This window comes from Lasiosphaeria miniovina (assembly GCF_030549165.1).
Source record: "Lasiosphaeria miniovina strain SMH2392-1A chromosome Unknown B0T26scaffold_1, whole genome shotgun sequence".
NCBI classification, from domain to species: Eukaryota; Fungi; Ascomycota; class Sordariomycetes; order Sordariales; family Lasiosphaeriaceae; genus Lasiosphaeria; species Lasiosphaeria miniovina.
Window position 1 is genome coordinate 7,037,287 of NW_026848220.1, and position 27,080 is coordinate 7,064,366.

General features: G+C 53.1%; 8 protein-coding genes across 8 annotated transcripts; 4 read left to right on the forward strand and 4 right to left on the reverse strand.

Annotated features, from left to right (window-relative positions):
• Window positions 1–10: 10 nt before the first annotated feature.
• On the reverse strand, window positions 11–1,439 carry B0T26DRAFT_635674 (acetyl-CoA C-acetyltransferase; the record flags this gene model as incomplete). Its single annotated transcript, XM_060436748.1, has 4 exons — window positions 11–1,019; window positions 1,085–1,160; window positions 1,223–1,272; window positions 1,375–1,439. The coding sequence occupies 4 exons, from the start codon at window positions 1,437–1,439 to the stop codon at window positions 11–13; spliced, it is 1,200 nt and encodes a 399-aa protein (XP_060303882.1).
• A 1,023-nt stretch (window positions 1,440–2,462) lies between these two features.
• On the forward strand, window positions 2,463–4,707 carry B0T26DRAFT_634287 (histidine phosphatase superfamily; the record flags this gene model as incomplete). Its single annotated transcript, XM_060436615.1, has 9 exons — window positions 2,463–3,048; window positions 3,134–3,172; window positions 3,244–3,335; window positions 3,406–3,467; window positions 3,527–3,601; window positions 3,686–3,756; window positions 3,812–3,900; window positions 3,957–4,073; window positions 4,135–4,707. The coding sequence occupies 9 exons, from the start codon at window positions 2,463–2,465 to the stop codon at window positions 4,705–4,707; spliced, it is 1,704 nt and encodes a 567-aa protein (XP_060303883.1).
• A 3,835-nt stretch (window positions 4,708–8,542) lies between these two features.
• Window positions 8,543–10,330, forward strand: B0T26DRAFT_671210 (ammonium transporter MEP1, variant; the record flags this gene model as incomplete). Its single annotated transcript, XM_060439292.1, has 4 exons — window positions 8,543–8,612; window positions 8,720–9,051; window positions 9,132–10,073; window positions 10,136–10,330. The coding sequence occupies 4 exons, from the start codon at window positions 8,543–8,545 to the stop codon at window positions 10,328–10,330; spliced, it is 1,539 nt and encodes a 512-aa protein (XP_060303884.1).
• Window positions 10,331–12,128: 1,798 nt separating this feature from the next.
• Window positions 12,129–13,422, forward strand: B0T26DRAFT_635079 (Alpha/Beta hydrolase protein; the record flags this gene model as incomplete). The annotated part of the gene is made up of 3 exons (XM_060436687.1): window positions 12,129–12,365; window positions 12,450–12,593; window positions 12,652–13,422. 3 exons carry the CDS (start codon window positions 12,129–12,131, stop codon window positions 13,420–13,422), a joined length of 1,152 nt encoding a protein of 383 aa, XP_060303885.1.
• A 282-nt stretch (window positions 13,423–13,704) lies between these two features.
• B0T26DRAFT_690504 (uncharacterized protein) lies at window positions 13,705–14,269 on the reverse strand (the record flags this gene model as incomplete). Its single annotated transcript, XM_060441081.1, has 1 exon — window positions 13,705–14,269. A coding segment is annotated over exon 1 (446 nt), but the record flags the coding sequence as incomplete, so codon positions are not given.
• On the reverse strand, window positions 14,270–17,340 carry B0T26DRAFT_690517 (Oxysterol-binding protein). Its single transcript, XM_060441082.1, has 10 exons — window positions 17,278–17,340; window positions 16,854–17,219; window positions 16,741–16,776; window positions 16,592–16,672; window positions 16,424–16,529; window positions 16,226–16,336; window positions 15,890–16,168; window positions 15,590–15,839; window positions 15,219–15,532; window positions 14,270–15,145 (listed from the first exon to the last, which is right to left on the reverse strand). The coding sequence occupies exons 2-10, from the start codon at window positions 16,897–16,899 to the stop codon at window positions 14,725–14,727; spliced, it is 1,644 nt and encodes a 547-aa protein (XP_060303887.1). The 5' UTR covers window positions 16,900–17,219; window positions 17,278–17,340; the 3' UTR covers window positions 14,270–14,724.
• A 2,754-nt stretch (window positions 17,341–20,094) lies between these two features.
• B0T26DRAFT_631039 (uncharacterized protein) lies at window positions 20,095–23,718 on the forward strand (the record flags this gene model as incomplete). The annotated part of the gene is made up of 2 exons (XM_060436310.1): window positions 20,095–23,572; window positions 23,639–23,718. The coding sequence occupies 2 exons, from the start codon at window positions 20,095–20,097 to the stop codon at window positions 23,716–23,718; spliced, it is 3,558 nt and encodes a 1,185-aa protein (XP_060303888.1).
• Window positions 23,719–24,415: 697 nt separating this feature from the next.
• On the reverse strand, window positions 24,416–25,709 carry B0T26DRAFT_91802 (uncharacterized protein). Its single transcript, XM_060448152.1, has 3 exons — window positions 25,533–25,709; window positions 24,665–25,471; window positions 24,416–24,558 (listed from the first exon to the last, which is right to left on the reverse strand). The coding sequence occupies exon 2, from the start codon at window positions 25,290–25,292 to the stop codon at window positions 24,666–24,668; it is 627 nt and encodes a 208-aa protein (XP_060303889.1). The 5' UTR covers window positions 25,293–25,471; window positions 25,533–25,709; the 3' UTR covers window positions 24,416–24,558; window position 24,665.
• Window positions 25,710–27,080: the final 1,371 nt, after the last annotated feature.

Here is a 27,080-nt window from a genome sequence, read left to right on the forward strand (position 1 = left end):
TGGCTACTACTCACTGCAGGTTCTCAATCACCAAGGCTGAAGCGCCGCCTCCACCATTGCAGATACCGGCGCACCCGATCTTTGCCTTCTTCTCGCGGAGAACCGATGTCAGCGTCGTGACGATGCGAGCGCCCGAGCAGCCCAGGGGGTGGCCAATGGCGACGGAGCCGCCGAACACGTTGACGCGCTCGGGGTCCAGGCCTAGGAGCTTGATGTTGGCTAAGGCCACTACAGAGAAGGCTTCGTTGATCTCGTAATAGTCAACGTCCTTCTCGGTGAGGCCGGCGTGCTTGATGGCCTTGGGGATGGCCAGCGCCGGCGCCGTCGTGAAACGAGCGGGCTCCCGCGCCGCATCGCCCCAGCCGAGGATCCTGGCCAGGGGCTTGATGCCGAGCTCCTTGAGCTTGGCCTCAGAAACGAGCACAACAGCGGCCGCGCCATCGTTGATGGGCGCCGCGTTGGCAGCGGTGACGGTACCGCCGTTAGGGACGAAGACAGGGCGAACCGTCTTTAGCTTGTCGACGTTGAGGTTCTTGACCTCCTCGTCGCGGTCGATCTTGACGGCGGGCTTTCCGCGGCCGCCGCTGACCTCGATGGGCGCAATCTCGGTGAAGACACCGGCCTCGGTAGCGGCCTGGGCCTTTTGGTACGTCTTGATGGCGTACTCGTCCTGCATCTCGCGCGTCAGGCCGTGGTCCTGGCTGCAGAGCTCGCCCTGCATTCCCATGAGCTCCTGCTTTCCAAAGGCGTCCCGGAGACCGTCTTTTTGTACGCCATCGACGAGGCTAGTGTCGCCGTACTTGGTGCCGGTGCGGAGGCTGGGGAGGTAGTGCGGCGTGTTGGACATGCTCTCAGTGCCGCCAGCCACGACGATCGAGGCATTGCCGGTTATGATGGTCTGGGCTCCAAGAATGATGGCCTTCAAGCTTGAGGCGCACACCTTGTTGATGGTGGTGCAGACGACCGAGTCGGCGAGCCCGGCGTTGATGGCGCACTGGCGGGCAGGGGCTTGGCCGAGACTGGCAAGACACAAACAGCGTTAGAGAATAGGTCTTGCGGTGGAGGAGCAGAATACGGCACGCACTTGGCTGAGAGGACATTGCCGAAAAAGACCTCCTCGACATCCTCGGGCTTGATCTCGGGGACACGCTCGAGAGCAGCTGTTGTCGCCTCGTTAGCGACTAGGTTCCGCAGCAAGAGTTAAAAAATGCCTGGGGCATACACTTGATGGCATGAGCACCCAATTGGGTGGCGCTCAAGCTGGAGAGAGAGCTACACGGCGGCGTCCAAGGTTAGCTCGTGTGACCGATCCACGGCACAGGTCTGCGCGTTGCGTGTTGTGCTTGCTCTCTGGCCGACAGCGGGGTAGCTCACCCAAGAAATGACCCCACGGGCGTTCTGGCGACGGCGGCGATGTAGACGGGCGGGAGGCCTGACATGTTGGCGGTAGCAATGGTGTGAAAGTGTGCGGCAATCGAGTGTTGGAGGAAGAAGTCGGTGTGGTTTCCAAGTGGCAATTGCAGCAACTGGGGCAAGAGCTCGATTTATGAGGTGCTTCGCAGTTGCCTCTGGCGTCAAGGGGAATTGTTGAGTTGTGCTTTGTTCACCGCTTTCGCCGCGGACCGGACCTGCCCGTCCCCTCGTCCCCCCTTTCCCTCCCACACACTGACGCGGCTAGGGCCGTTAGGGTCATTTGGGCGCCGAGATTTTCAGGGCGCGCCCATGGAGGTCCACCTACTAAGTTTGAACTGAGGACTCTCGTAAAGACACCAGGGCTAATGTGCATTGGGTGACTCGATTCTATCGTACGTATGTACAGACTGAAGTGGTTACTTTTGTAGGTGAGAGTGAGATTTGGAGTAATCATGTCTCTTTACGCGTGTAATTGATAGCTTTTCGAGAGGGGCAGTACCGAATTTAATGTACTGTGTGTACCCAATGAACTTTCTTTACACCGTTAAATCAGCACATAACTCCCCTTCTAGCAAAGTAGCTTTTTCACAGTTTGTGTACCCTGCCCCGGTTTTGTTAGTGGTACAGCCTTCTGATTTGCCAACAAGTTTTGGATGGCCAATTGCATGAGTAAAGAGACAGAAAGCGGACACCCTACGGCAACACATGTCCCATCCATACAAAGTATCAAATGAAATTGCGACGACGAACGACGACGTCAGCTTGGCGCCGCCGCCACAAAACGAGGGCACCGACGAAAGCCAAAGCTGGCGGGACTTCCAACGGCTATAGGGCTGCGCGACAACCTTAACGGCATCATGGGGCGGGGATTCGTCAAGTCTGGCTCGCCAGGCTATGAGCTTGTCGACCAGGTCGAAGATGTTGACGACAACAACAACAACAACAACCAGAGCCTCAGCCAAGAAGCTAAACCCACAACTGCAGCGTCGCACTACGCCGAAGCACCACGACGTCGCTTCTTTGCACGCCAGAACTGCCTCATCTTCGGCATGTCTCTTGCCATTGCCCTCGTCTTTTGTCTCGGGCTCGGCTTCGTGACAGGCGACGGCACCCTCTTCGGCATCCGCTCCGCTGCCAAGTCGGATGGGGCCTCGTCTTGGCACAAAGACGCCACCGAGTCCGAGTCCGATCTCGGCTCGGCTGACTGCCCCTGCCGGCCATCCAAAGTGCCGCAGTATTTCCAAACGAGCCCCGAGCTCTGGGCTGGTCCGACCGCCACCGGCAAGGCCCCCTTCCTCGCCCAGACGCGAACCTTTGACCACGCCGCCGGCGCCACCTACGTGCCCAATGACCCGCTACAGACATCCCTGCCCATCGCCGGCATGGACCCCCGAACTAATGAGTCCATATTCCGCCTCATGGGCTACCTGTCGCCCTATGCCCCATCCCCTGGCTTTGGCGTTGATGAGTACCCCTTGCCTGACGGCGCCGACATCGTCCAGCTCCAGATGCTCTCCCGTCACGGCGCTCGGTACCCGACCTCAGATGCCAACGTTGGGGCTCTGGGCCAGCGAATTGCCGCTGCTAAGAAACACAAGTTTCATGCTAAAGGCTCCCTCGCTTTTCTCAATGCCTGTAGGTTTATATGGTATATTTAGATTAATTTTACCGATATTACCTAAAGCTTCCTTAAACTATACTTACATCATTTTTATTATAGGGAGCTACCAGCTTGGTGCCGAAATTCTCGTGCCCAGAGGTCTGTTTTTGTATTTTCAAGGCTCCTGCTTGATGAAGTGGCCGCCTTGCTAAACCATGTATAACATCCAGGTCGTCAGGAGCTCTTCGACTCGGGAATTCTCCACGCATATATGTATTCGCCCCTATATAACCCAAACAGCAAGATCATTGTGCGGACAACGGTATGCGACCTTTTTTCTCGTACCCGGGTTGTACAATGTCCAGTTTCTTGCTGACTGAAGTACAAAACAGACCCAGGACCGCATGCTGAAGTCGGCCGAGAACTTCATGGCCGGATTCTTTGGACTCGAATGGTACGTGGCGCGTCTTGGTTTCCCTTTGGTGTCTCATCTTTCTAACCCGTCGATACTAGGACACGTAACGCCACCATCGAAGTCATTATTGAGGCGAACAACTTCAATAACTCACTGGCTGGCTACTTGAACTGGTGTGTGCTATGCTGCATTATATCTTGACCATTTTAGAGGATTACAGCCATATAAAAACGAGAACTAACAGGTTATTCATTCAGTCCGAACTCGAACAAAGTAGGCACAGGCTCAGATGCCGCAGATATTTGGATTCGCCATTACTTGCAGAACGGTACATACATGTCAGCTAGACCCGACATGGATGATGAAGCGCTAACAAACAACAGCCACTAATCGCCTGGCGGCCTCGATTGATGGCTTTAAGTGGAATATCGAAGATAGCTATGCAGCCATGACAATGTGCCCATACGAGACGGTCGGTTCTATGACCCCTGATTCTGGTAGCCATTGAGTACTCTAACGTCCTCTCAGGTAGCATATGGGTTCAGCCGATTCTGCGAACTCTTCACTTACGAAGAATGGGTCGGGTTTGAGTATGCGATTGACCTTTCTTTCTACGGAGACAACGGATTTGGGTCTCCCACTGGAGTAAGTAGTAGTATTTCTCGCATATAACATCCTGAATAGCCATAGTCTGACCACAACATAGCGAGCTGTCGGCATTGGCTATCAGCAAGAGGTTATGGCACGCTTAAAGAACCACACGCTGGGATATTCTGGGTCGCAGATTAATGTGACACTCGATAACAACACGGCAACTTTCCCGCTCAACCAGAGCCTATACCTCGACTTCTCGCACGACTCAAACATTGTCTCCATACTAGCGGCGTTTGGGCTAACCCAGTTCGCCGGCAAGCTGGATCCTCTTCATCCAGGCCCGCACAACTTCACCGTGTCGCACCTGACCCCTTTTGGCGCCCGCCTCGACATGGAGATTATCCGCACCCCAAAGCCGCTGTCGGCCGACCGCTCCGGCTACCTCGACACGGGGGGCGAGACGAAGTACATTCACTTTGTGCTCAACCAGCGCACCGTCCCCCTCGGCTGGAGCTTCCCCGAGTGCGGCGCCTCACGCGTCGATGGCTGGTGCGAGCTCGACGCCTTTCTGCGTGTGCAGGACACCATGCCTGGCATCGCCCGCTACGATTACGCCTGTTTTGGCGACTACCAAGTTGAGAAACTAGCGTATGGTGCTGTTGCGGATGGGGCGCCGCCCTCTTGATCGGATGTCCAGGTCGTCCTTGTTCTTTCTATCTTCTCTTCTGTTCTTGTTATTTGCAGTTTTTTTTCCCCCTTGTTTCACTGATGGCACGTGCGGTCAGAATATGGGAATCGGGATGTGTTAAAGGTTCAGACTAATTACTAGAAGGAAATAGAATTTGAAAATGAAGAGAGCGTTGTAATAACATATGAAGTATCTATTTTTCTTTGCGCAAAATATAATAGTCATGATAAAGACACCACTGTGCGAGAGAACTTGGAGTTGATAGAAGGGAATTATAGACACCTAGGAAAGTTAGGCTTTTGCTCGATTGCAACTCTGAAGTGAACTTTCTGGTATGATCAAAAGCATACTCAGATGCTTCAAAAGAGCCATTCAAACTCAGATGAATCTTTGCTAGCAACTGACGAGACTAGGAACAAGGCCCTAGATCTGACCCGAGTCCTTCCGAGAGGCTCCTCTCACTTGACATGTTTTCTGTTGCAATGACGCCAAGCTGCGCTCGCTCATTGGTCGTTGCCATTGAAGATAAGAAACTCCTATCACTTGGCGCTCTTAATTTTTTTCCTCGTCAGTTTTCTAGCCGGGATTTTCGAGCAGGCCATTCCCCGCTTCTTCTTGTCTCCAGTGAAGAGTAAAGTGGAGGGTATTTACAGAGCTGAGTGCCTGGGGGAAAATCTCTCATGGAATCGCCGGGGAGACCTATTTTTCCTTTCCGCGCTAAAGTGCTAGCTCCGTGATCCTTGATTCTGGGGTGCATAGTGCAATTCCCCGCTTCTCCCCCTCTTTGCAGCCTTCAACACACGCCACACAATACCATTGAACGAAGAGGGGGAGAGAGAGGTTTTTCCGAATTGGCATCCAGTTTGGTGATCTCTCGCATGTAAAAGGTCATGTGCATGCAACGTAGCTAGCTTATGCTAACTTGAGCTATTATTTCAACGGGAAGCCAGACCGATCCCTCACCAGGGGGGCATCAGTTGCGAGGTTCCTCAGTTCCATGTCGTCCAGAGGTTGAGGTGAGGCGCGGCTGTGCGTCGGCTTTTGCGGAACCAGACAAGAGAGTGACATTATTGAAAACGAACGGTGATATCTTTGAATTCCGTAGCCAACACACTTGGTGATGGTATCCAAGACCTCGACGGCTTGAGAGTTCCTCCGAGTTCTCCCTCGTTGCGGAAATAAACAAACAATAACAAGAATAAAACAACGCACCAATGAATAACAGAGTGAGCTAAGAGACATCATTCCCAGGGGCGGATGACGCGCGCCTCGAAGACGTAAGGAGGGTCTTTTCTAGAAGAAGCGGAGAACAGATCCATCTGATTTGTACGACTAGCGAAGTGGGTAGGCAGTGTTCCTGCCCTTTCTAGACGCCGTTGCTAACGTTTTCGCTTTGGCAGGACAAACGATTTGCTAAGAAGAATGCACTCCCCACGCCCTCCAATTGGCTGCCCCTGGGCCCCCTGAGAAAAACACCACCAGGGGCGAGGGTGATTTTCCTTTTTGCTGACAAGGTGCTTATTTTACGGGTACCCAGCTGAAAAAAAGAATGATGGTATGATCAAAAGAAAAGAAGAGAGAAATTCACGTCCTTTCGAGCCAAGACGGCCAAACGCGTGAAATTTTTCTTTTTGCATGCGTCCCTGCGTGTTCGGGGAGAGCGATGGTCTGACGTGACGTTGGGGCCGGCACGACATCGAATCACAAGGTCCTTGTTTATCTGCTGGTAAGATAAAAAATCCTTTCAGCGAGAACAAGCTTCGCGCCTACCAAGGTTGCAGCTGGAGCGACATCTGCCAAGATGAGGCAAGACAGCTAACTCAGCGATAAGGTCCCCAAAAGACCACAAGCCAAGAAGCCAAGGGCAATCAGCCTCGGTCTTGGAACAACCTTTTTGGGGTGGAAAATGCCCTATCACTACGCCAAGGTTCTTAGGGGATCAATGCTTCAATAGAGACATGCAGTACTTCGACAGTTTAGCCATGCCCGAAGATTGCGCCCTTGTTGCTCTTTTACAGTACAGGATACATGAGTGCGTTGTCTTATTCGTTGTCAAAGATATGAAGTTACGGCGTCGTTCATACAAAGCTTGGAAGCCGTCTCACAATTTGTATTGTCTCACTCTCTCACACCGCCGCACGCCGCCTTGTTACTGGTTACTAGTTCAAGGATCAGTCCGAACGCCTTACGGATCCGTGAATCTCTCCATGTGCCAACCTCGACAACACTCTCAGGATCGGGTCTTCCGGTACTTTGGTTCGGGTAGTTTCCGCCAACGCCGAAGTCAATCTACGAGACTTTTGATTTTATAAACTGAAGAATTGAAGTGTTGCTACATCGCAAACTTATTTTTCCGCGTGAGCATGTCCGTGCCGTAGAGATGCCGGTCCAGAGGTGGTTCGCCGTAAACCTGTTCGTTTTTCCAATCGTGGGGGTTCGGGAACTTACTCACACGATCAACCCAATGCGGCGCTCCCGTCCCCCGGCAGTGGGGCAAGCCACCGCACCGGCTTGGGAGTTTGAGCGGCAGCTGGATGCGCTAATTTTTCTTTCGCCTCATCCGGATGGCCAACATAAACGACAGCCAATGACGAAGCTCGTATGCCGTCTTTCGATCATCGATCGATCGTCAATGTCTGGAGAGAGGGTGCGAAGCGCCGCAGAACGGCCTTGAAAGTCAGTCAGATTTCTCTGCAGAGAAGAGCCAGTCTCGCTTTTGGAGCGTGCGCTCAATGTACGACATACAGCGTGTTATGGTCCGGTATCACATATCATTCCTCCGGTACTTGGTGTCGTCCGATCTCTGTTTGTCCTAGCCCGGCGGCTCTGCAGAGAGGGGTGTAATTTCCCCCAGACCGACCAAGACAGGGCAAGTCAGTCATGCAGCCTGGCTTCCCAGCAACTGACCGTGGTGGCGGACCGGATAGAAGTCCAACTGTCCCGTCCACACCTGCTGCAGACTCCCTAGCACAGCTGCAGAGCGTCTCGAAAGTGGGTGGACAACCCCGAGAGCGGGGGTCCACCCATACTTGAGTGGAGACTCGGGGAGGTCGATTGTCGTCAAGCTATCCCGGTACCGCAAGCCTGTCGATAGAAGGCCCAGAACTCGCTCCCTCGCCCTCGAACATCAACAGATATTTCCCGCGTCGGGTCCACCCAATCGAAACGGGTAGATACCCTAAGGACCAGCATGATGATCCGAGATAGGGGTGGTGGGACCAACTGCGCTAGGCGGTTTTCTGCACTGCCTAACCGGCGCTCCTCCTGGACGTGCTTTCCTTACTAGGATGTGTGTGTAGCGCGGTGCCTACCACATGCGTCAGAGTCGCTTGCTCCTCCCCACTCTCTTGTCACGGTAGCTAGTAATAGAATAAAACCACTACAAAGACGCGCGCATACTAAGCTATGGAGACGTCCCACGCTCTCCTAGCCTAAGATGAAATTATATATCTTCTGTCCCACCCTCGGCCTTGCTCCCTGGCCCACCAAACCCAGCCAAGTCTCCTGCCTCAGCGCGCCCAGTGTCGTGCCCCCCCTCCGTCGTCCGCCATCCGCCCAATTCCTAACCTCGAATCTCGAGCCACGAGCCTATAAACCCCGACCCTCGGACGACGGACCTGCGCTCGCAACGGCTCCGTTACGGTTTCGTCCCTTTCCTTGATGAACACCAACAACACTTTGACGCTCCCAAGTCCGTCTCCTTAGTCCGTCTCCTTAGTCCGCCCTTACCCTCGCCGTCTCTCTCCGCCAAGCACCCACACGGCCCCCCTCCACCTCTGAGGCATAGAGTCTTTCCCCCGCAGCACATCGGTCGGCACTGCCGACGTCGGCCATGTCTTACTCGTGGATTGGCGCACCTGCCGAGTTCAATGGCACCGACGAGAATAATGGCGGTAATTCCGGTGAGCCGCAGTTCCTCCCCCCTCTTCCTGCGCGGCCCGGGCATAGTCCTACCGAGGCATGCAGAATGACAATGATCACTGGCGCCGAGATTGACACGCGCTACCAGCCACCGAGAACCTCAACCAGTGGTTCCAGTCGGGTGACCAGGCCTTCATCATCATTGCCTCGTGCATGGTGCTGATCATGGTTCCCGGCATTGCCTTCCTCTACTCGGGTCTTGCTCGTCGAAAGTCGGCCTTGTCCCTTATCTGGGTAGTAATGATGTCGTTCAGCGTTGTTGTCTTCCAGTGGTACTTCTGGGGCTACTCCCTCGCCCTCAGCAGCACCGCTACGAACGGCTTCATCGGAAATCTCCACCACTTCGGCTTGAGGAATACGCTAGGCAAGCCATCGCCCGGTTCGCCCCTCATCCCAGAGCTCCTGTATTCTTTCTATCAGGTGAGATAAAAGATTGTGCCTTCTTTTCTCTCGCCTCATCTTGCCAGGCCGTTGGTTGACTAACGGCCTGCTCCTGCTAGATGCAATTCTGTGCCGTTACGGCAGCCCTCGTCGTCGGCGCCACCGCTGAGCGCGGCCGCGTCGTCCCAGCCATGGTGTTCACTTTCTTTTGGGCAACCCTGGTATACTGCCCTATCGCATGCTGGGCGTGGAATGTCAACGGCTGGGGGTTCAAGTACGGGGTGCTGGACTATGCCGGCGGCGGTCCAGTCGAGATTGGGTCCGGTGTATCAGCATTTGCGTACTCGTGGGTGCTCGGCCGGCGCAACGAAAAGATGATGCTTAACTTCCGCCCGCACAATATCTCCCTCATCACACTCGGCACCATTCTCCTGTGGTTCGGTTGGTTGGGCTTCAATGGCGGCTCAGCCTTTGGCGCCAACCTCCGTGCCGTCATGGCGTGCTGGAACTCGTGCCTAACGGCCATGTTCGCCGCCATGACTTGGTGCCTTCTGGATTACCGTCTGGCAAAAAAGTGGTCGCTTGTCGGCTGGTGCTCTGGTACCATTTCGGGCCTCGTCGCTGCTACTCCCGCGTCGGGCTTCATTACACCATGGGCCAGCATTCTTCTTGGTGTTGTTACCGGCATCGCCTGCAATTTTAGCACCAAGATCAAGTTTCTGGTTGGCGTCGACGACGCCCTCGACATTCTCGCTGAACACGGAGTGGGAGGGATAGTCGGTCTCATTTTTAATGCCTTCTTCGCAGCCGACTACATCATTGGCTTGGACGGTGTCAACACAGGCCTCGTCAATGGGGGTTTCCTTAACCAGAACTACCGGCAGCTTTATGTTCAAATTGCATATATCCTCGCCGCGGTTGGTTACTCTTTCGTCATGTCCGCCTTCATCGCCAAGCTCATCGATCTCGTTCCCGGTCTGCATCTCCGGGCCTCGTCCGAGGCCGAGCTACTCGGCATGGACGATGACCAGCACGGTGAATTTGCTTACGACTATGTTGAGGTATGGACTCTATGTGGTTCTATCGATTAATAGCCTTAGTTACTGACAAATTTACCGTATAGGTTCGCCGTGATTATCTTGCCTGGACGCCTGCCGACAGGGAACAGAAGGAGGACGGTGCGGTAATTGCTCCCCAACACGGCATTGAGGCCCATCAGAATCTGATGGAGAGCTCCCGCCATACCGAGACGGTGACGGCGACGGCGACCCCCCCGGAGTCTGTGACTTTGCCGGAGAAACATACAGAACAGGAATAGAAGGCGGGGCTTTCTTTAAAACAAATGGTCTACGTGTTGAAATACTTCTATGGGCGGTTTTTGGGCTAAAATCTTTTGCATATTGGCAAGCGGGTGTTTGCAAGGTGTCTGCAACGAGGGACACTGGCATGAAGGAGCTCAAGCGGCGCTTGAGCGCAATCATCACTACTGACGGGATACCAGGCCACTTGGTGCTTTTCTCTTTTTCTTCTTCGCTTTTTTTTCATTTTGCCTTTTCTCTTTCTAGTACCTATTTTCTTTGCAGAAGTCGTATCGAGCCTGTATGTCGTTGTATAATACCCCTTCTTGCTGGCGATATCGATGTTGTCATTTACATGTATCTTTCTTTGCCCCTGGCTTGAGTTTCTGCTGGTCAACAGTGAATGACCTTGACGAAACAGTACCGCTGGGGTTTCTTTCTCCATTGTTTCCAACCCTCTTGGCCTTGACCAGAACTCCATAAGAGGTTTAGGTGAATAGTCATTGGGTTCGAAGGGGACAGGTATCAAGTAAAAATATAACCCCAACTCTGATTCCTATTTTCAGCAAACTAGCCGGTATCACAATAACTATGCAAGGATATGCTTGTGTGATCTAGTCAAATGGTGTTCGGTTTACCCTTTAGTTCGAGCCCTTGATCCTCTTTTTCTTCTCCCGGCTGGGAAGTGGCTCGTTCCTTGCTACAAGTCACTATTTATAGACAATGCAATAAAGGAGTACAGCCCAAATCCCCAGCTGAGGGTATTGTAGATTTGATACTTTATGCTTTCACCGCCTGTGGCTCGACAAATATGATGCACTAACCCTAACCCTAACCCGACGGTACACAAATTTGGCAAGATCATGGGGAGCGGCGAGTCTGCTTTCGGTATTCAAAAAACAAAAGAAGAATAGATAATCGAGAGTGTATTTGACAAGGGGTCGAAATGCATGTGAAAGTGCCGGATGCGGCCACACTGGGCGTCGAGGTGTGGTTGGCCCTGTTTGCGGTCGGCCCTCTTGTTCAGTGACGTTGGTTCGCGCTGGGCTGTGCATGGATAGGTTTGTTTCTCCCTTCACTGTAATCAAGATTGGTGCGGATCCCAATGTCCGTCAACAAGGCGGCGGGAATTTAATTCACACCTCCCCGGCGTGTCCCTTTAGAAAGGTCTCACCAAGTTAGTCAGGTAACTATTACTGTGCCTGTGTCTTCCATAACCCCACATGACGTCCTCAGGCAGGCACCCAGGTCGCGGAAAACGGGTCATTCATTCATGGAAACGGAAACGGGAGGGTGCCACGTGCCGGCGCTCCCGCCACACCGGCACGGCGCCTATGAGGCGCTGCGCTGCCCATAGGTACTGTTCGTATGTATTGTACAACCCGAAACAGGGAGCTGCCTGCGCCGCCCCAGGCAGACAGATACCTTACCTACCTTGGGTTAGGTAGGGCTAAGCTGAGGACGGTTGGCTACCTCGAACTGAAATGCCAGACAAATCACGTTCATCACGGCATCACGCTGTCGGCTCACATTCCATCCATCTCGCTCTCTTATCTTACGCATCTTACTTATTTCATCGTTTGTTGTTTGTTTCCCTGTGCTAAAGAAAAAGCCAGCCACTCCTTCTCGTTGCTGTGCTTCTACGATTTTCGACTCTCCCCTCATCAGAGGTGATTGTAGATACGGATACTCGCAGCCCAGCTACTCGGTACTCGATACAGTATCGCTCTTCACATTCCCAGGTTGATGCCTAGTCCGAGTCACCCGCACGCACGCCATAAATAGGCCGAGCCGAAATAAATCCAGTCTTGCTGGGCCATGGGTTCCCTCGCCTCCTGGTTCGGCCGGGGAGCAAGCCTACCCATCGCGATAGCAGGCACCGTCGCGGCAGTGAGCGCGTTGCTGCCTCTTCTCCGCAGTGCCCTGTGGCCGACGCGCCCCAAGATCATCCCCAGCCCACTCAGCACTGTCATTCCGCGCCTGTCTAAGAGCGAACTCGAGACGCTCGAGTACACGCCCGACGCCTTCCCAGGCGCGCGGGACGTAGAGACACCGGTATGCTTATTTTACATTGTGATATGGTACAATATAGATAGGTACGGCGAATATATCTTGGCCGAGCTGATATGTCTAACCTAGTATGGCTCCATCCGCGTCTATGAATGGGGTCCCGAGTCGGGCGCCAAGGTCCTGTTCATCCACGGCATCAGCACATCGTGTCAGACTCTGGGCAAGCTTGCCCACGCCCTGGTGGACGAGAAGGGATGCCGAGTCATGATGTTTGTGGGTTAATGTCTTTCCTGCCCTTTGCTTGCTACAGCCTCTAACACAGACGTAACAGGACCTCTTTGGCCGCGGCTTCTCGGACGGCGTCGGCGATCTCCCGCATGACCAGCGCCTGTATGTCACCCAGGCGCTGTTGGCGCTGGCCTCTTCGCCTCTGCCCTGGACGGGCGCCTCGGCCTTCAAGCTGGTCGGTTACAGCCTCGGCGGGGGTGTCGCAGTCCACTTCGCCGCTACATTTCCGGACCTGGTGTCGTCGCTTGTGCTGCTCGCCCCGGCCGGGCTGATCCGCCCCGAGTCGTTCGGCCTCGTGACGCGCTTCGTCTTCACCACGCCTCTGATCCCCTCGCGCCTGCTGGCCGCTATCACGAAGCGCCGTCTGCGGCGACCAATTGCCGCGAGCAGCAAGCGCAAAGCCGACACCGGCACGGCCGACCCCGTCTCTGCGGCCCTCGCCGAGGCTGCCGACCTGCCCGACGCTGGCGCCGAGCTCGACCCGCTCAACCGCCGCGTCCTGCGCTACGTGCAGTGGATGGTCAGCTACCACGCCGGCTTCGTGCCCGCCTTCATCGGCAGCATCCGCGACGCCCCGCTCGTCGGCCAGGAGGCGGCGTGGAGGAAGCTCGGCCTGCGCCCGCAGGGCAGCACGGCCGTGATCCTGGGAGACGCCGACGAGATCATCGACCCGCACCAGTACGCCGAGGACGGGCTGCCGCTGCTGGGCGGGCGCGACCACGCCTACTGGCTTCACGTTCCGGGCGGCCACGACTTCCCCATGACGCACGCCCGCGAGACGCTGCAGGAGATGTACAAGGTGTGGGGTTTATGATGATCTTCGAGTGTAATGGACTAGGGAGAGAGATAATATTTTACGGTTAGGTACCAGCAGAGCACAGGCGGCAGGCAGGCAGAGAGATACCGGATAGAGGAGATAATAAGTCACCATGGTAATAATAACACAGCACTCTACTTGGATAAAATTGGATTAAATCTAAAACAACCCCAAATTCGCTCTACACCCTGGCGTGGTCTCCTCGTCCTTTTCTCACGCCTACACTCAAATAGACGAAGATAGTAATTTTCTCAATACAATTCTACAACACAAAACAAACCACAGGCTTGAGTAAACCATAACACACACAACAAAAAAATATGACGCAAATAACCAAAAAGCGTTGCGGTGGAGGGAGGGCTTGCCATGTCATCAAAGTCGGTCATTCAATCACTCGACTGAACAATTGACTGACCAGGGGCTGTTTGCATGCATGCGACATCGCTCTCGTCTACAGGCAAGGCAGGCCAGCAAGCCAAGAACAAGAGACGACGACGAATGAAACAGCCCACGTGGACTTCCCATCTGCTATGCATAGTCTCTTTCCTTGCCTTCGCAACGCAAAACAACACACCGACACAATGTACCAGCACCGACAGACCGGGGGCGTTAGTCGGTAAGTAGGGCACAAAACCCGGGCCCGGCCGGCAAAAGCTGCATGCAGGTGTCAGAGCTGTTCTGGTTACAAGAGGAATGGTAATAAGAACAAAATGAGAGAAGTTTATTTTTGGCGGAAATGGGTGATCCATAGACACACCACGAATGTGCATACTTCGGAGTGCTAGTCCATGCAATGCTTCGTAGGTAAAATGTCTAACACAGTATGTACAACACATGGTACTATAGCTTGATTCATTTTATTCTTCCAAGTTGTAGTACTGTGATACAAGTGCTTACTGTATACATTCATCAGATCTACAAGGGCATCCTTTCTCGTATGTACAAGAGGGTAAGGCTACTAGAAACCTATCCGTAACGCAAACACACGTAAGAGACCGGGCGGGCATGTAGAGGGAGAGGAGAGAGTGAAATGCAGCTACCGAGGTATCATCCATGCCAACGGCCCCCCTTTACCTAGCAACACTAACACGGCCGTAGTCGTCGTCAAAATAATTTCGCAAAAACAGCTAGCTGGGACCTAAACCGTTAATTGAACTATCCATTGTTGTTTCCTTCTCACCTCCCCCTCCTTTACCCCCCCTATTTCCCCCAAATGCTCCGTTTTTATAGGCATCCCCGCCAATTCCATGCGACAGAACTGTGAATCGATGGGAGCTACCCAGCTGCTCTCAACAGAACCTATCCCTGAGCGTCGACAAACTCGTCGTTTGACTCATCCGTGTCCGTCCTTTTCAGGTCGGCCGGCAAGCTGCTCTTCAGATCTTCGTGGAAATCGATGAGAGGGCCGCCGCCGTGAGCGTCCGTTCGACCCGTAGCTGAGAGTAGTGTCTGGATCTCGGTTGTGCTCCTGTGAGAAGGATCAAGTGGAGGCGGTGCTTGTTTCTGCCCAGTGGACGACGAGTCTCGTTGGCCAAAGTCTATCAGGTCGCCATCGCCCTGGCTGAAACTGCCCTTTCGAGGCACGCTCGCGGAGCTGCTGGTGGGTCTGGACATGGAGCCCCTGGAGGGTATCACCATTGGATTTTCCCATTTCTGGCCTTTGACAATAGGGTAGATAGCCATGATTTGTGCTACCTGTTTTTCGGGCGTCGCTCCATCTCTGAATATGCAGATTAGCATGCAGTCGAAAAGCATAGACATGAGGGGGAAAGATGGGGTCCGGGGCGTCAAACATTTGTGCGCTGATTATCCACTCGAGATCTTCCTCGCCTTCTTCCGGGCCATTGGGACCCCCTCTAACCATCCTAAACAGCCGTGGGCGCCATTCGACCCCGTCCTGGGCTCTTTTGGCAGCCTCCTCCCGCTGCATGTCCTCGACCTTGGTTTTCTCATCGGTAGCCAATTCGTGGTTCCTATCCTTGACGGCTTGCGCCGTCTTGGCCCACAGCTTCTGCGATTCCCTGTCGTCCTGCTCCTCGAGCGGCCGGCATAGAGGCGGGGAATGCTTCGCTCGTAGGGCATTAAAAAACATCTCTTTATGCCCCGTCTTTGATACCTTTGTCAGCCATATCCTACGCTATGACGTCAGCTAAGGCTTGCTTACCTTGATGTCTCTAATGAACATCTCCTCGTTCCACAGGCCTGAAAGCTCGTAGAGGATCTCGCCCGTCTTTTCGTCTTTGATATTCCCCCCAATGGCGTTGTAGGTCCCGCTAACCCAGCCTTTCGTCTTGAAATCGATATCGGCAACCAAGCCCAACTCGGGGCACCGCACAAAACTGTGGTCTCCAAGCTCGTACTTCATTTTCCCAAACAAGATCCCCCTTGCGTACATGTTGGGCTGAGTGAGAATGCTGTATCTGTTTAGTTACCGAGTCATGCATTTTGGAGCTGCTTGACTCACTATCGTTCTCCCTTTGCCGGGTTCTTACCCCTATTCAAGAGAGTTAAGATCGCTGTCCCTTCCATCAAGCTGGCAGCAGAATTCCCCAAGAACTTGCTCCTAGGCTTAAGCGTCCCGTCGACCCTAATATGGTGGTCCGGGACCATGTAGAAATAGCTCGACTTTGGCGGGTGATGCGAGGTTTGTTCGGAGACGTAGTAGGCCCTTGTTTTGTCAGGGAAATCCCAGTAACAGGTGAATATCTCGCCCAGGATGGGATTCAGTGGCTTTTTGACCCCTCTAGAGCGACATCAGCATACTGCTTAGCAACGACGGCAAAAGAAGGTCGGATCTCACGGAGGACGAATATGCCAACCACTCAGGTAGAACTTGACCACTGAGACAAATCTTTGGACAGGATCATCGATCTTTGGGATTGGCAAAAGCATTTCGGGATGACACATAAAGCTGCGCGTGGGATGTTAGCCATGCCATGCTCGCAGTGTTGGTGTTGGAGATTCGAAGCGGGCATTGTGCTTCCTGGGCATGGCATACTTGGTTATCCGCTCTAACATGCTGCGGGGCTCGAGAATGAATGTGGGCAGGACGACTCTGCTGAGGTCGGCGCCGGGCCTCAGCTGGGAAATGATGTGCCCCAGGACTGTATGCAGTAGTTAGCAACAGGTACCTGGCAGCAAGTATAATGCGCCCTGCCTGACGAACCGTTCCCCTGGTCCGTTTCAACTACCGTGACGTCCTCCTCGATCGTATCTGGCTGCGAGCCATCGTTGGAAGAGCGACTGCCTGGATGAAAGCACATGTCAGCGCCTCAAATATCCAAACACAAGGAGGAACATTTTCCAGTCTCTTGCCTCCCAATTTATGCCGAAGGATCTCGACCGTTCCGTCTATTAAATACGCCAAATTCAAAATAGGGCCCTTTGTAGGATATAAACGACATTTAAAGTCCCGGGCGACCACTCACTGGCATTCGAGGTTGCCCGACGGCGACCTGGAACAAGTCCTTTCATGTTTGGATTTCCCCGACGCAACCTGTCGGCCGATCTCTCTGTCGTAGCGCTTGTCTATTTCGAAAGTCGAAGCTGTCACAAAGGCGGGGACATCAAAATTTGGAGAGAGAAGACTGAATATAGAGGTGAGGGCGTTTTGGATGCGCCCCGCCAAGGGGAAGCACGCTATTAAAGAACCGAGTGTTGGGCTAGAGGAGGAGGAGGAGCGAGGTTTGGATTTTTGGGTCTGGGTCCGGGTCCTTGACGCGCAACGCAAGTCGCTTTGGAAATAGGTCTACGTGAAGGAAATGGCAGGCACCACTCACCAGGCTGGGGGAGGTCTAAAAACGAGCGGGATCATCAGCGAAGTCGGGCGGGGCATGGAGGGGGGGCACCCACATTGGGACCCTAGAGATGACGTTGCGTGGGTCCGCCATCCAACACTACGCCCATCTAAACTATTACGAGAGGGCCCGTCATTGGAGCTACGCTGTTTGCGCACCTTTGTGGAACACAGAGGTGAGTCTCTTCCTGCCGTTATTACTCACACGCTGTCTCTTTTAGGATTCTCTGATGCATGTGCAGTATAGATGTATATTGTCAGTTTGTTTTGGTTCCAGGGCCGTCCTGACACCTGCCAACGAACTTGTGTTTCTTGTTAGCCCAAATACCGGGGCCAAGTGTACATTTGGGCCCGCACAAGCTCCAAATCCCACGCCTTTCACGCACCCCCCCACACTTGGTCACCTAGCCATGTGTGAAACGGGCGACTTCGTCGGAATCGCTTGCTAAGTAACACCCCAGATAGATGAGCTGTCCAGGATGTTTCAATACTGGCTTAGCCACGTAGTATGTACTCTAATGGGTCAATCGGTTCGAACAAGATGTGCAGGATTCCATTGGGACCCTGCTCGGCTGCGCTGCCGCCCGAGAGCTCCGGATGAGTCCGAACGTACCGCCAAACCCCTGCGGATGAAGTTGCTCACGGAGGAGAATGCTGGGCAGGGAGCCAATGTAAACTTCATTTGGGCCTTCACACGTGTTGGAAATCTAGACTTGGCTTCTCGGCGGCCCTGGTTGGCGGGCCGGCCAGTGAGCTCCAGCAATTCACTCCGCACCTACCTTCTGTACGAAGTTTCCACTACGCAATAAGGGCTCCCAAGCGGAGACTTGGGTTCCTGTGAAACATGTGGAAAATAAACGACCAAAAAATGGCTGCAGTAACGGCATGCTCAACTCCGGTCAATCCGGAAAAGACGGGGGAGTCTTGGGAGGTGTCTAAGCCCACGGGTTTCGTGAGTTTATCAACGCAAAGGAGGACCGATTCGTAGCATCTGGTTGAACAATACCTGATGTGTAACTCAGCGATGTCATCATACCAGGCACACCTTTCCCCAGTCCTCTTGTAATAAAATTTTCCATCGGCGTTGGAATACAGACAAAGAGACGTGGACGGCCGCTTATGTATCCGAAGGGTATGTCTATGTCGCCTATCTCTTGCACGTTGTTATGATATACCTATCTGAGGGGAGTCTCTGGTGCAGTACAGGGTGCCGTCTCCATTCTTAAGCCCACTTTCAACATATAGCAGATATCCAAGTACGCAGTAATGAGGGTAGGTAAGATACTAGGTACCTTAGGCACCCTGAGTCCGAACCCGGGCAGTGGTAACCCCAAGAAACCGAACTCGTACTCATAGGTACCTTAGGTAAGGCAGTCGGATTACCAGATAGCTTCAAATTCTTAAAGGAAAATAGAAAATGGAAAATAGTTGACCGAGGATTTTAGGGCACAACCAAGGCAACGAGCCAGCTGTACGACGCCATGGTCGGGATTAAGAACCCGTGGGGAAATCTGAGCGCCACTTCATATGGCAAATAATCACACTAAGGAAGGATGCTGACCTTCAGTCCGACGAGCCCCGCGCCGCTCCCGAGTGCGAAGCAGCTTCAGGGGCGGATAATACTAACCTGGAACGTAAGGTATGCGAGGACTGTACGAATAAATACATAGCAAGGACATACGTATCAGGCCTGGTTGGTGCCGTGAATTGGGTTTCCCGTGTCAACGGATCGAGTTAGTCGTAATGTACAAGTACATAATCCGTACAAGCACAAGCAATACTTTAGACATATTTCTTAGGGTAAACTCAGCGACGGAGTCTGCCGTAGCTTGCCTTTGTGATCTCTCTTATTTATCGCCAAGATAGCACGAGTTTTAACACACATGCGGTACGTAGTAGGTGCATTTATACCTTACCTAGGTACCTTAGTTGTCGGATTTGAAACAAGTCTGAGGTACATGATCTAAACATAAAATAGACAGTCGTGCACGGCAAAAAGAAAGAGGCTCATCGATGCTAGTAATCTACCTTTGAACTAAGGGAGGCGGACGGACTGCGGGTCTAAGGAAGAGATACGTTTTTATGACCATTTCCTCCCAAAACGGTATTTCCACCAGCGTTTATTCCAAGGCACGGCGAGGCCAGCGGTGATGCCTAAAATAACCAGCCCGGAGATCTGTGCTCCTTTCCTATGCCCTACAGGTACATATAAATAATTATATAATCTGTACATACACTCCACCCAGCTTCTATCATGACAATGCGATCTTGTGGTAATGTGCTATAAATCTTCAACAATCTGCAAGCGGTCCGCAAGTCGCAAGATACCGTATTTAACAGAGGACTTCGTACTTAGGCGCTAAGGAGGGCCCTGCCTCCTTCCCGTTTATTAGGCAGTGGGGCCGCCACACACGCTATCGATCCCGTCTCGAGTTCTGTTGTGAATGCCTGGTGGAGGCTGATCGACCTTGCCCCGCCAGATACGTTACACGCCCTAGGCAAAGCAGGCTGGGATTGCGTCCCTGGACTGAATGTACAGCACATTGCATGTACATGCCACTTTCATATTTGAGCCCGCCATCCAAGCCCCCCAACTGCACCTCAATGACTTCGTACCAACAGTCAACCTTTCCCATGATCTACTAGTCTTAGTTTTAGGCATTGTTCAGGCCACATGCGCATCCAATCCCACAGCAACGGGCATTGGCAACTCTGCAGTCGGTCTTCGGTGGCTTGGCAGCTGGAAGCAGAGGAGGCACATGCCAACCTTCCCTTTTGGTCTGTGAATCCTGACCTGAGCCCGAATTTCGCCAGTGTCGAGACCTCATGACGCCCCCCTTCACTCTCTGTGTCCGCAACGACCGACCGAAAGAATGGAGAATGAACCGCTGAGCACCCGGGCGCAAGATGATGGCGGCGGCCGTGGCTCGAGGAGGGGTAAAATCATTGGGAAGCTCTTTGGACGCGACCGCGATCGTGATCGTGACCAGAGAACCGCACAGGACGAAGGCACCAATCCCGGCGACTTGAACGACTTCCTTCACGGGCCGTCTGACAAGTTGCAAGTTGCCCATGCGGCTCCTCCTATGCTTGCCAAGCTCGACATCAAGAGTGCCACCCGCTATCCAAACGCGCTTCACGTCTCCACTCCCACTCTCAGCAACCTACAGCCTGATGCCGTTCTCCAACCACGATCACATAATTCGAGGAGCAGGGCTAGGGTTCGGAAAGGGCTTGTCGTAAGATTCGTCGACACATATCCCGACATCATTGGCGATGGTGGCGACGAGTGTGACGTTCCCACATACGAGATTTCGAGGCGCAGGAAAGCCAGACCCCCAGTTGTTACCGCCGTGACCGCCCCGGCTCGGCCAACCGAGGCTGAAAGTGGCCCTCGCAAGGCCTACCCGGAGGCACTTGTGAACGAAGCCCCCTTCAACCCCAGCCCGCTGAGGCGCACGCAGACGGGCTACTCGTCCATCTCGGACGCACCAGACCCAGAGATACCGGCGGGCTGGAATGCCCCTACCAAATATCTCGACAGTCAGGCCGTATCCCGTGATGACAGGCGGAGGTCTTTTATTGAGGTCCACCAAGCTGAGATGCGGCAAGCCGAGGGACTGGCATTTTCCCAGGCCTTGCGGTCAGGGAGCACATCCCCACAACAGGCCCAGGACCGGGGAATGCCCTCGCCTTCTACTCCTGAACCAACAGTAGGCGGTGTTTTTACCAATTCGCCAAGACTTACCATGTCTTCACAACAACAATTTATACCACAGCCATCCCCGGTTTCCCCGTCTGCACCACCGCCGCCTCTTCCGCCATCTTACCCGCAACCCACTCTCGCAATTCGACCAGCTCAAATCCCACAGATTCAGACCAAAGATCCCTTCCAGATGCCATATTCTCCAGTTCCGCCATCTTTAAACGAGAGACAGCTTGTTCCGCCCTCTCATAATACCAGGCCACAGTTAAATCAACCGACAGATTCGCCCGAGAGGCTGCTGAAGATGACACCGGCTCTCGATCAGAGTCCGTCGTCTACTTTCTCAGTCGCCTCGAGTTTTAATCACCCGTACGCAGCGCTTCGACAAGGGGTCAAGCCCGCAGAGAGGGATAACGGGTCACCAACATCACAAAGGGCTTCCTCAAACTTGCATGATGTCATCAGTGCCGTGGCAGATGATGCGCTAGATGCTTTTGTTAGCCGTACCCGACATTTGTTTGAGCTTTTTCGCCTTCACTCAGAGAGTGTGCGGCCGTTGGCTTCTTGCACAGCCTCTGAGCTCGCCAGAGCAGCTCTATGGTGGTTCCTGTTCGGCCGAATGGCACTCGAGACTGCTGTCCGAGAACAACCAAACAGTTCCGAGTCTCGCCAAAATAATGAATTGGCGAAGCAACAGGCGTACGCCGATTTGGCCAAATCGTATTGGCTGTCTGAAGACATTATCCCAGAGATCTTTGGTAGCGACAGAAACCCAATCGAAGAAGTTGACGATGCCAGACTTGCTTTGGCTTCCAGTCTCCGGAAGCTGGCCATGTCAATGAAAAGGAATGGGTTTCTGCCTCCCGAGGAGGCATTCCTCCCTCAGAGCATCGATCGATCCATCTGGATTGCATACCCTCAGGTCACACAAGACACAATCCTGCTTCTTTGGGGCTCGTCGAGCTCTGGTCTTGCGCAGACACAACAAACTGTTTCTCGCATGCGCCTGTTGGAAGCATTGCCTTTGGCCGATTCCTCACTTTCTTTCTGCTTTGGTCGGGTCTCTGCCGACGTGATTCTCATGGAACAGGGGGGAGATTCACAGAGGCTCTACTTCCCCTGCATCCTGTCGATTACCAGGCCACAGAAACAACCCGACATCGTGTTCGCTGTCGCGAGTCAAGACGGATCTGTTCAACTTCGGATCTCAGGGAACAAAAGCCTAGGCCCAGCGTGGGAAGACGTACGGTGGCGCTCAGACAATCTTAGTCTTGAAATCAGGCTGCCGCGTGGGCTTATTCTCGTTCTCCAATGCTCGCAACAAAGTTATAAAATGTTGTGGAATATGTACGACTTCAGCGCCAAAGTGAACTCGAGCCTTTATCCTCGACAGGATGAGCGCTGCACTTTCCGATCAACCCTTCGAGCATTTCAATACTTCGATAACGATCCCCAGTCGCGGCAGTTTCCGCGAGAGTCGACCCCTAACTGCGATATTGCCTTGTTTGAGCGTGTCATACGGGAAGGGGCTGCGACTGGGCCTCGCAACCATCACGCAGGCTATCGCATAGCAGTTGTTACAGGTACCAAAACAAAAACCCTGAGCGGTATCAGCCAGATGTATACCCCTCAGGTACCAATACACTTTGGGTTTTTGCGCAGCGAGGCAAACGACCCTGCTCTTTCCCTCAAATTTGACAACGGTCGACAGAAGGGAAATATGGTCTTGTCCTTTGCCGACGAACAAGAGAGGTTACGGATGCACAGTCTCCTGATTGGCACAGCTCTAAATCGCGACGAAAAAGTCTACTGCGAGGTTCAGCTGGATGGGGTCTGGTTTTCTGAGAGATTCGGCGATGCCCTCCAAAAGGGGCTCAAGGCTTTCTCGAGTTTGTCCTGGCAGAGGCTTCGGGTCATCAACCATGACAGTGACGGCAATCGTCCACCATGTGTTCTTGCCGACAGGCTACGGGTGGTTTATGAAAGTAAGGATGGCACGTTCACCGACAGGATTAACGTTGCCCCTGGCGAACTCAAATTGCGGCTCGATGTGCGTAACCCCAGTTGCATGATGGTTTTCCGTCAAACCCAGAGCGATGCAACGATGGCAGTCACCGAGTCAAAGACTCCACATGAGCTATCGCAAGCCTTAAGTCAGGGCCTAGAAACCTTGCAGCAAGGCGCAACGATTCGAACATTCATGTTCCCTAGTATTGCAGACCTCCATGCATTCGAGACTGCTATCACGGGGTTCAAAGTCCTGTTCGACGGGGTAGCTTGCGCCTTTGCCATCTCGCGACGACGCATGGTTGTTCCCATTTACAAAAAGTGGGAAGCAGGCGCGACACGGATCCAGGTTGTCCAGCAAGATGGCGCAACACAGCTCCTCGCTTTCTTTGACGACTTTGCTCACGGGAAGTGTATGGGATTCAGTCTTAAGGGAACCGACGTGTTTGAAGCGTTCAGCAGGGGTGGCAGTAAAGCTGGGCTGAAGATAGATGATGCCAAGTTTCCATTACCCAAGGTGGCCAACGCCGAGGTTGACAATGCTCAAGAAGCATCCGACTCTGCCTTTGTCTGTTTCGACTTGCCCGAGCTGCCGGGAGAGCATGATGATATTTCAATCGTGTTCGAAAACGAAGCAGGTACGTCGTATAACCCTCTCCCAGAGCGCAGAGCGATGTCGCCCAGCGGCTAACCTCCGAATCAAGAGCGAGATAAACTCGTATCATGCCTTCCGGCACCTGTCAAGGGCTCCCGACTATCAAAGATTACTAAAGCGCTACCGTAGCGATTTGGATCTGGGCCCACGACTTAGCAGCTATGAGAAAACTAGAGACATGTTCCGAGGCACAAGGATCCCCCGCCTTTACCAAGGTGGGAAGTCCTACAATATGGTATTGCTAGATAATACAATGCTGTTACGCTTTTATTCTTTAGTTTTAAACTGGACCGCGGTGCTGGATGGGATATACTAGCTATGAATATTATAAAAGGGATGACAATCCCGTAAGGGTAATTGATTCTTTTATTTCTATTTTATTTCAGATCAGTCAAGTTCACATCGTTCATCACCCAGTAAAGTCACCCGGTAATGAAGATAGGTACATGTTCTTCTGGGACGTAAAAGATTGGGTAACGAAATTAGCGAGAAGTCGGTTTTGCTTAATACAGTTCTCGGCTTTTGATACAGAAGATTGATGAGAGCACCGCAGCCCCGTCCGTCCCGCAAGCCCAAACGCCGTGAACTCCGTGTAAGTAACCCGGTTTAGATGCGTGATCTGTCCTTCTGTTTCCCTTTCAGACAAGGGCCGGATTTTGCTTTCCTCCCCTAATCCCAACATAGGCTCTCAGTAGCATGCTTACCACCCAACCCGATAAAAAAACATACAAAGCACAACAAGCCTTTTCCTTTCACCAGTCTTTCCTCCTCATAGTATATCCCTAGTAGAGCGGGGACACATGGACACGTGTCCACCTAGTTGCCTGTCGACGTTCGGGTGAGATCTTGTTCCAAGTAGAGGCAAAAGCACTAGCAATACCTAATGGCGAGCAAACTTCTTCCGTTGGCGATACTTCTTCCGTCGCTAACGCCTAGCTCTCTCTGAACGTGGCCCGCGCCTAGTTGTCCCTGAACGTCGCCAGCACGTGTCATTTTCTGCACTAGTTGAGTTCCCTGGAATTCTTCAGCGATGGGGAGCGACGGCGATAATCCACCCAATCGGGATACAACTCACTTTAAAAGCGTCTTCGGGTGGGCTCGGGGCTCGGGGAGCGGGTGGGGCTGCGTGACTGGGGGCGGGACTTAAGCCACTTCTTGGTGCTGAGCTCGAGCTCCCGGTCGAGCTCAGGTGAGGGGTTCTTGCGGTGGATGAAGTTGCAGAAGCCACCACGGACGCAGCCCTCGCCGCTGTTAAGGCGGCAGCAGGCCTCGCGAAAGTCGGTGACAGGGCTTAGCTCGCAATAGATGGGGCGAGCGGCATACCAGCGGCTGTTGAGTTCGTCACAGGCTTTCTGAGCGCTGTCCTCGTACTTGAAGCGAGCGTACACGTTGCCGATCAAGTGGTCGTTGTTGTTGTCACAGACGACAAGCTCCTCGAGCTCGCCGTACTTGCACATCTCGCACCAGATGTCCTCGTAGAATGCGTCGAAATGGTTTTGAAGCTGCGACACGTTCATGCGGTTCTTGGTATCGAACGCCGGGTTCTGGTACAGGTTCGGCATCAGAATAGTCTGCGAGTATGAAGGCTTCACGTGCTTGCGGCTACAGCGGTCGCCGTGGCGGCACGCTCCGATCTTGTAGTAGAAGGAGCAGTTGACCTTGTCCTGCTCGGTGCCGAAGATGGACGCCAGAAAGTTGGCCATTTTGATTGTGATTCGGTTTTATGGAGGTGTTGAGAATGTGATGACGGGAGGGTGATGTTTGAGGGGTGGGGGCGATGTTGTATTGTGCGAGGAAGACGGCAACAACGGTCGAGGACTCGATCGATTGGGGGTGAGAATCGAGGGGACTGTGAGTGTTGCGAGCGGTGATGCGCTTCGCCCTCAATATCTCTGCAGTTGAACCTTTTGGTATGTTTAGACTTTCGGCAAGAGTATACGCACTGCAAAAGACCGTCTTATGGTATCGCTGTGCGTGGATGTCTTCGGTCTCAGCTTTGCCCCGAGATCAAGTGTTGGTAGGTTGTAGATAATAAATTGAACCCGCGTCGCGATAGCGCACAAGAAAACGAGAATTGTCAGCCGTCCTCGAAGGTTTTCGCCACAAGTGGCTTGACGAGCGTTGATTGGCTAAGCTCAATTGCTTTGCACGAGGCTGAACATTCCAGAACCCCGCTTCTGCGGGGAATCTCTCCCAGCCCGTTCTAAACGTTTTTTTGAATATATTTCCACACCACGTGTGTCAGATAGCAATTTTGGCAGATGCGAAGCCCGTTTGCGTTTACTGGCTCAGTCCTTGCGCTCTCGGACGATTGATCATCTTTCATCAAGGACACACGTTTGTATGAGCTGTATCCGTACTTTTAGCCTTAGAACAACTTTAGTCTAGGTAAGGAAATATCCGGCCTTTGTTGCTACGTATCATAGCAATTGACGTCAGCAGCGGCCATCAACTTCCAATTCACCCGCTCAGCTACTTCACCCTTGAATCCTTGATTGAGAATTTGGTATAAACATTACTTTATTAAACTGGGACTTCCATGTGACAAACAAGAAGCTGTACGGAAGTAATATAACCGACAACTTTGCTTTCCTGTAGTTGGTGGTTTCCTCCAATCTCCAGCTAGAAGACCGTCTAGAAAGCAAAACCCCACGGCGGCGCTGGAAAATATCGCACTTTGTAGATTAGGTCGCTCACGCAACGCATCCATCCCTCGCGATTTCGTCCAGCATTATCCCGGCATATCCTGGCCGGTGTCGCCGCGCCGGCCCCAATTGGTGTCCGTACTAGCGTGACCTTCTGAGACACGGCCGGATGCGAAGTAGGTATCCCGTCGCAGATAGCGAAGAGCGGTGATGGCCTGAGCAGGTAGTTTTCCTCGCCCTTCCCAGCCACCGCATAGGGACTGCACAGCTGCACAGCAGAATTTGGTGATACGATACGATTGTTTCTTGTTGAAACATAGGTATGCCTAGAGTATGGATAGGTAGTACGCGAGAAGGGCCCGTTAATGAAGCTTGGGGCCTCGCCCAACCTCGAGGATTCCGAGCCCTTAAACCCAGCTTCGATTGTTCAACCGCTGATGTGTCTTGCGTAAGTATGGTAATGCCGGTCTAGTGCACGTGGATGGCCCGCTATTGGGCCAGCGTGGATCGGTTCCGAGGGGCTGCATCTGGTAATTCTGGGATCCCTGAAGAAGGAGATCTGTGGCGATAAGAAGTCCGCACAAGGCATAATGATTGTAAGTTATAACTACTACCTAAAGGAAGCTAAATAACTTGAAAATATAACTCCATTGTCAGCCAAAACTTTCGGTAGCATCAATCCGGTTGTTTAACGTTATTACTCAGCTGTTTTTTTTTTTTTGGGGAAGATCCGGGGACGCAGCCTGCCGGGACATTGGAAACCAGTGTGCCGCCCTCCCGCCGGAGGCCAACCTAGGGTCGCCGAGATTTGCGACAGGGATCCGTCACTAGCGAGTAGCGACCCTC

Bases quoted from the DNA above. Each gene is read 5' to 3' on its own strand.
- B0T26DRAFT_690517 (XM_060441082.1), bottom strand. From the start codon at position 16,899: ATGAAAGGACTTGTTCCAGGTCGCCGTCGGGCAACCTCGAATGCCA. The intron at 16,530-16,591 runs GTTCGTCAGGCA...TACTGCATACAG, and splicing joins TGAAACGGACCAGGGGAACG to TCCTGGGGCACATCATTTCC. The intron at 16,337-16,423 runs GTATGCCATGCC...TCCCACGCGCAG, and splicing joins ATGTTAGAGCGGATAACCAA to CTTTATGTGTCATCCCGAAA.
- B0T26DRAFT_91802 (XM_060448152.1), bottom strand. From the start codon at position 25,292: ATGGCCAACTTTCTGGCGTCCATCTTCGGCACCGAGCAGGACAAGGTC.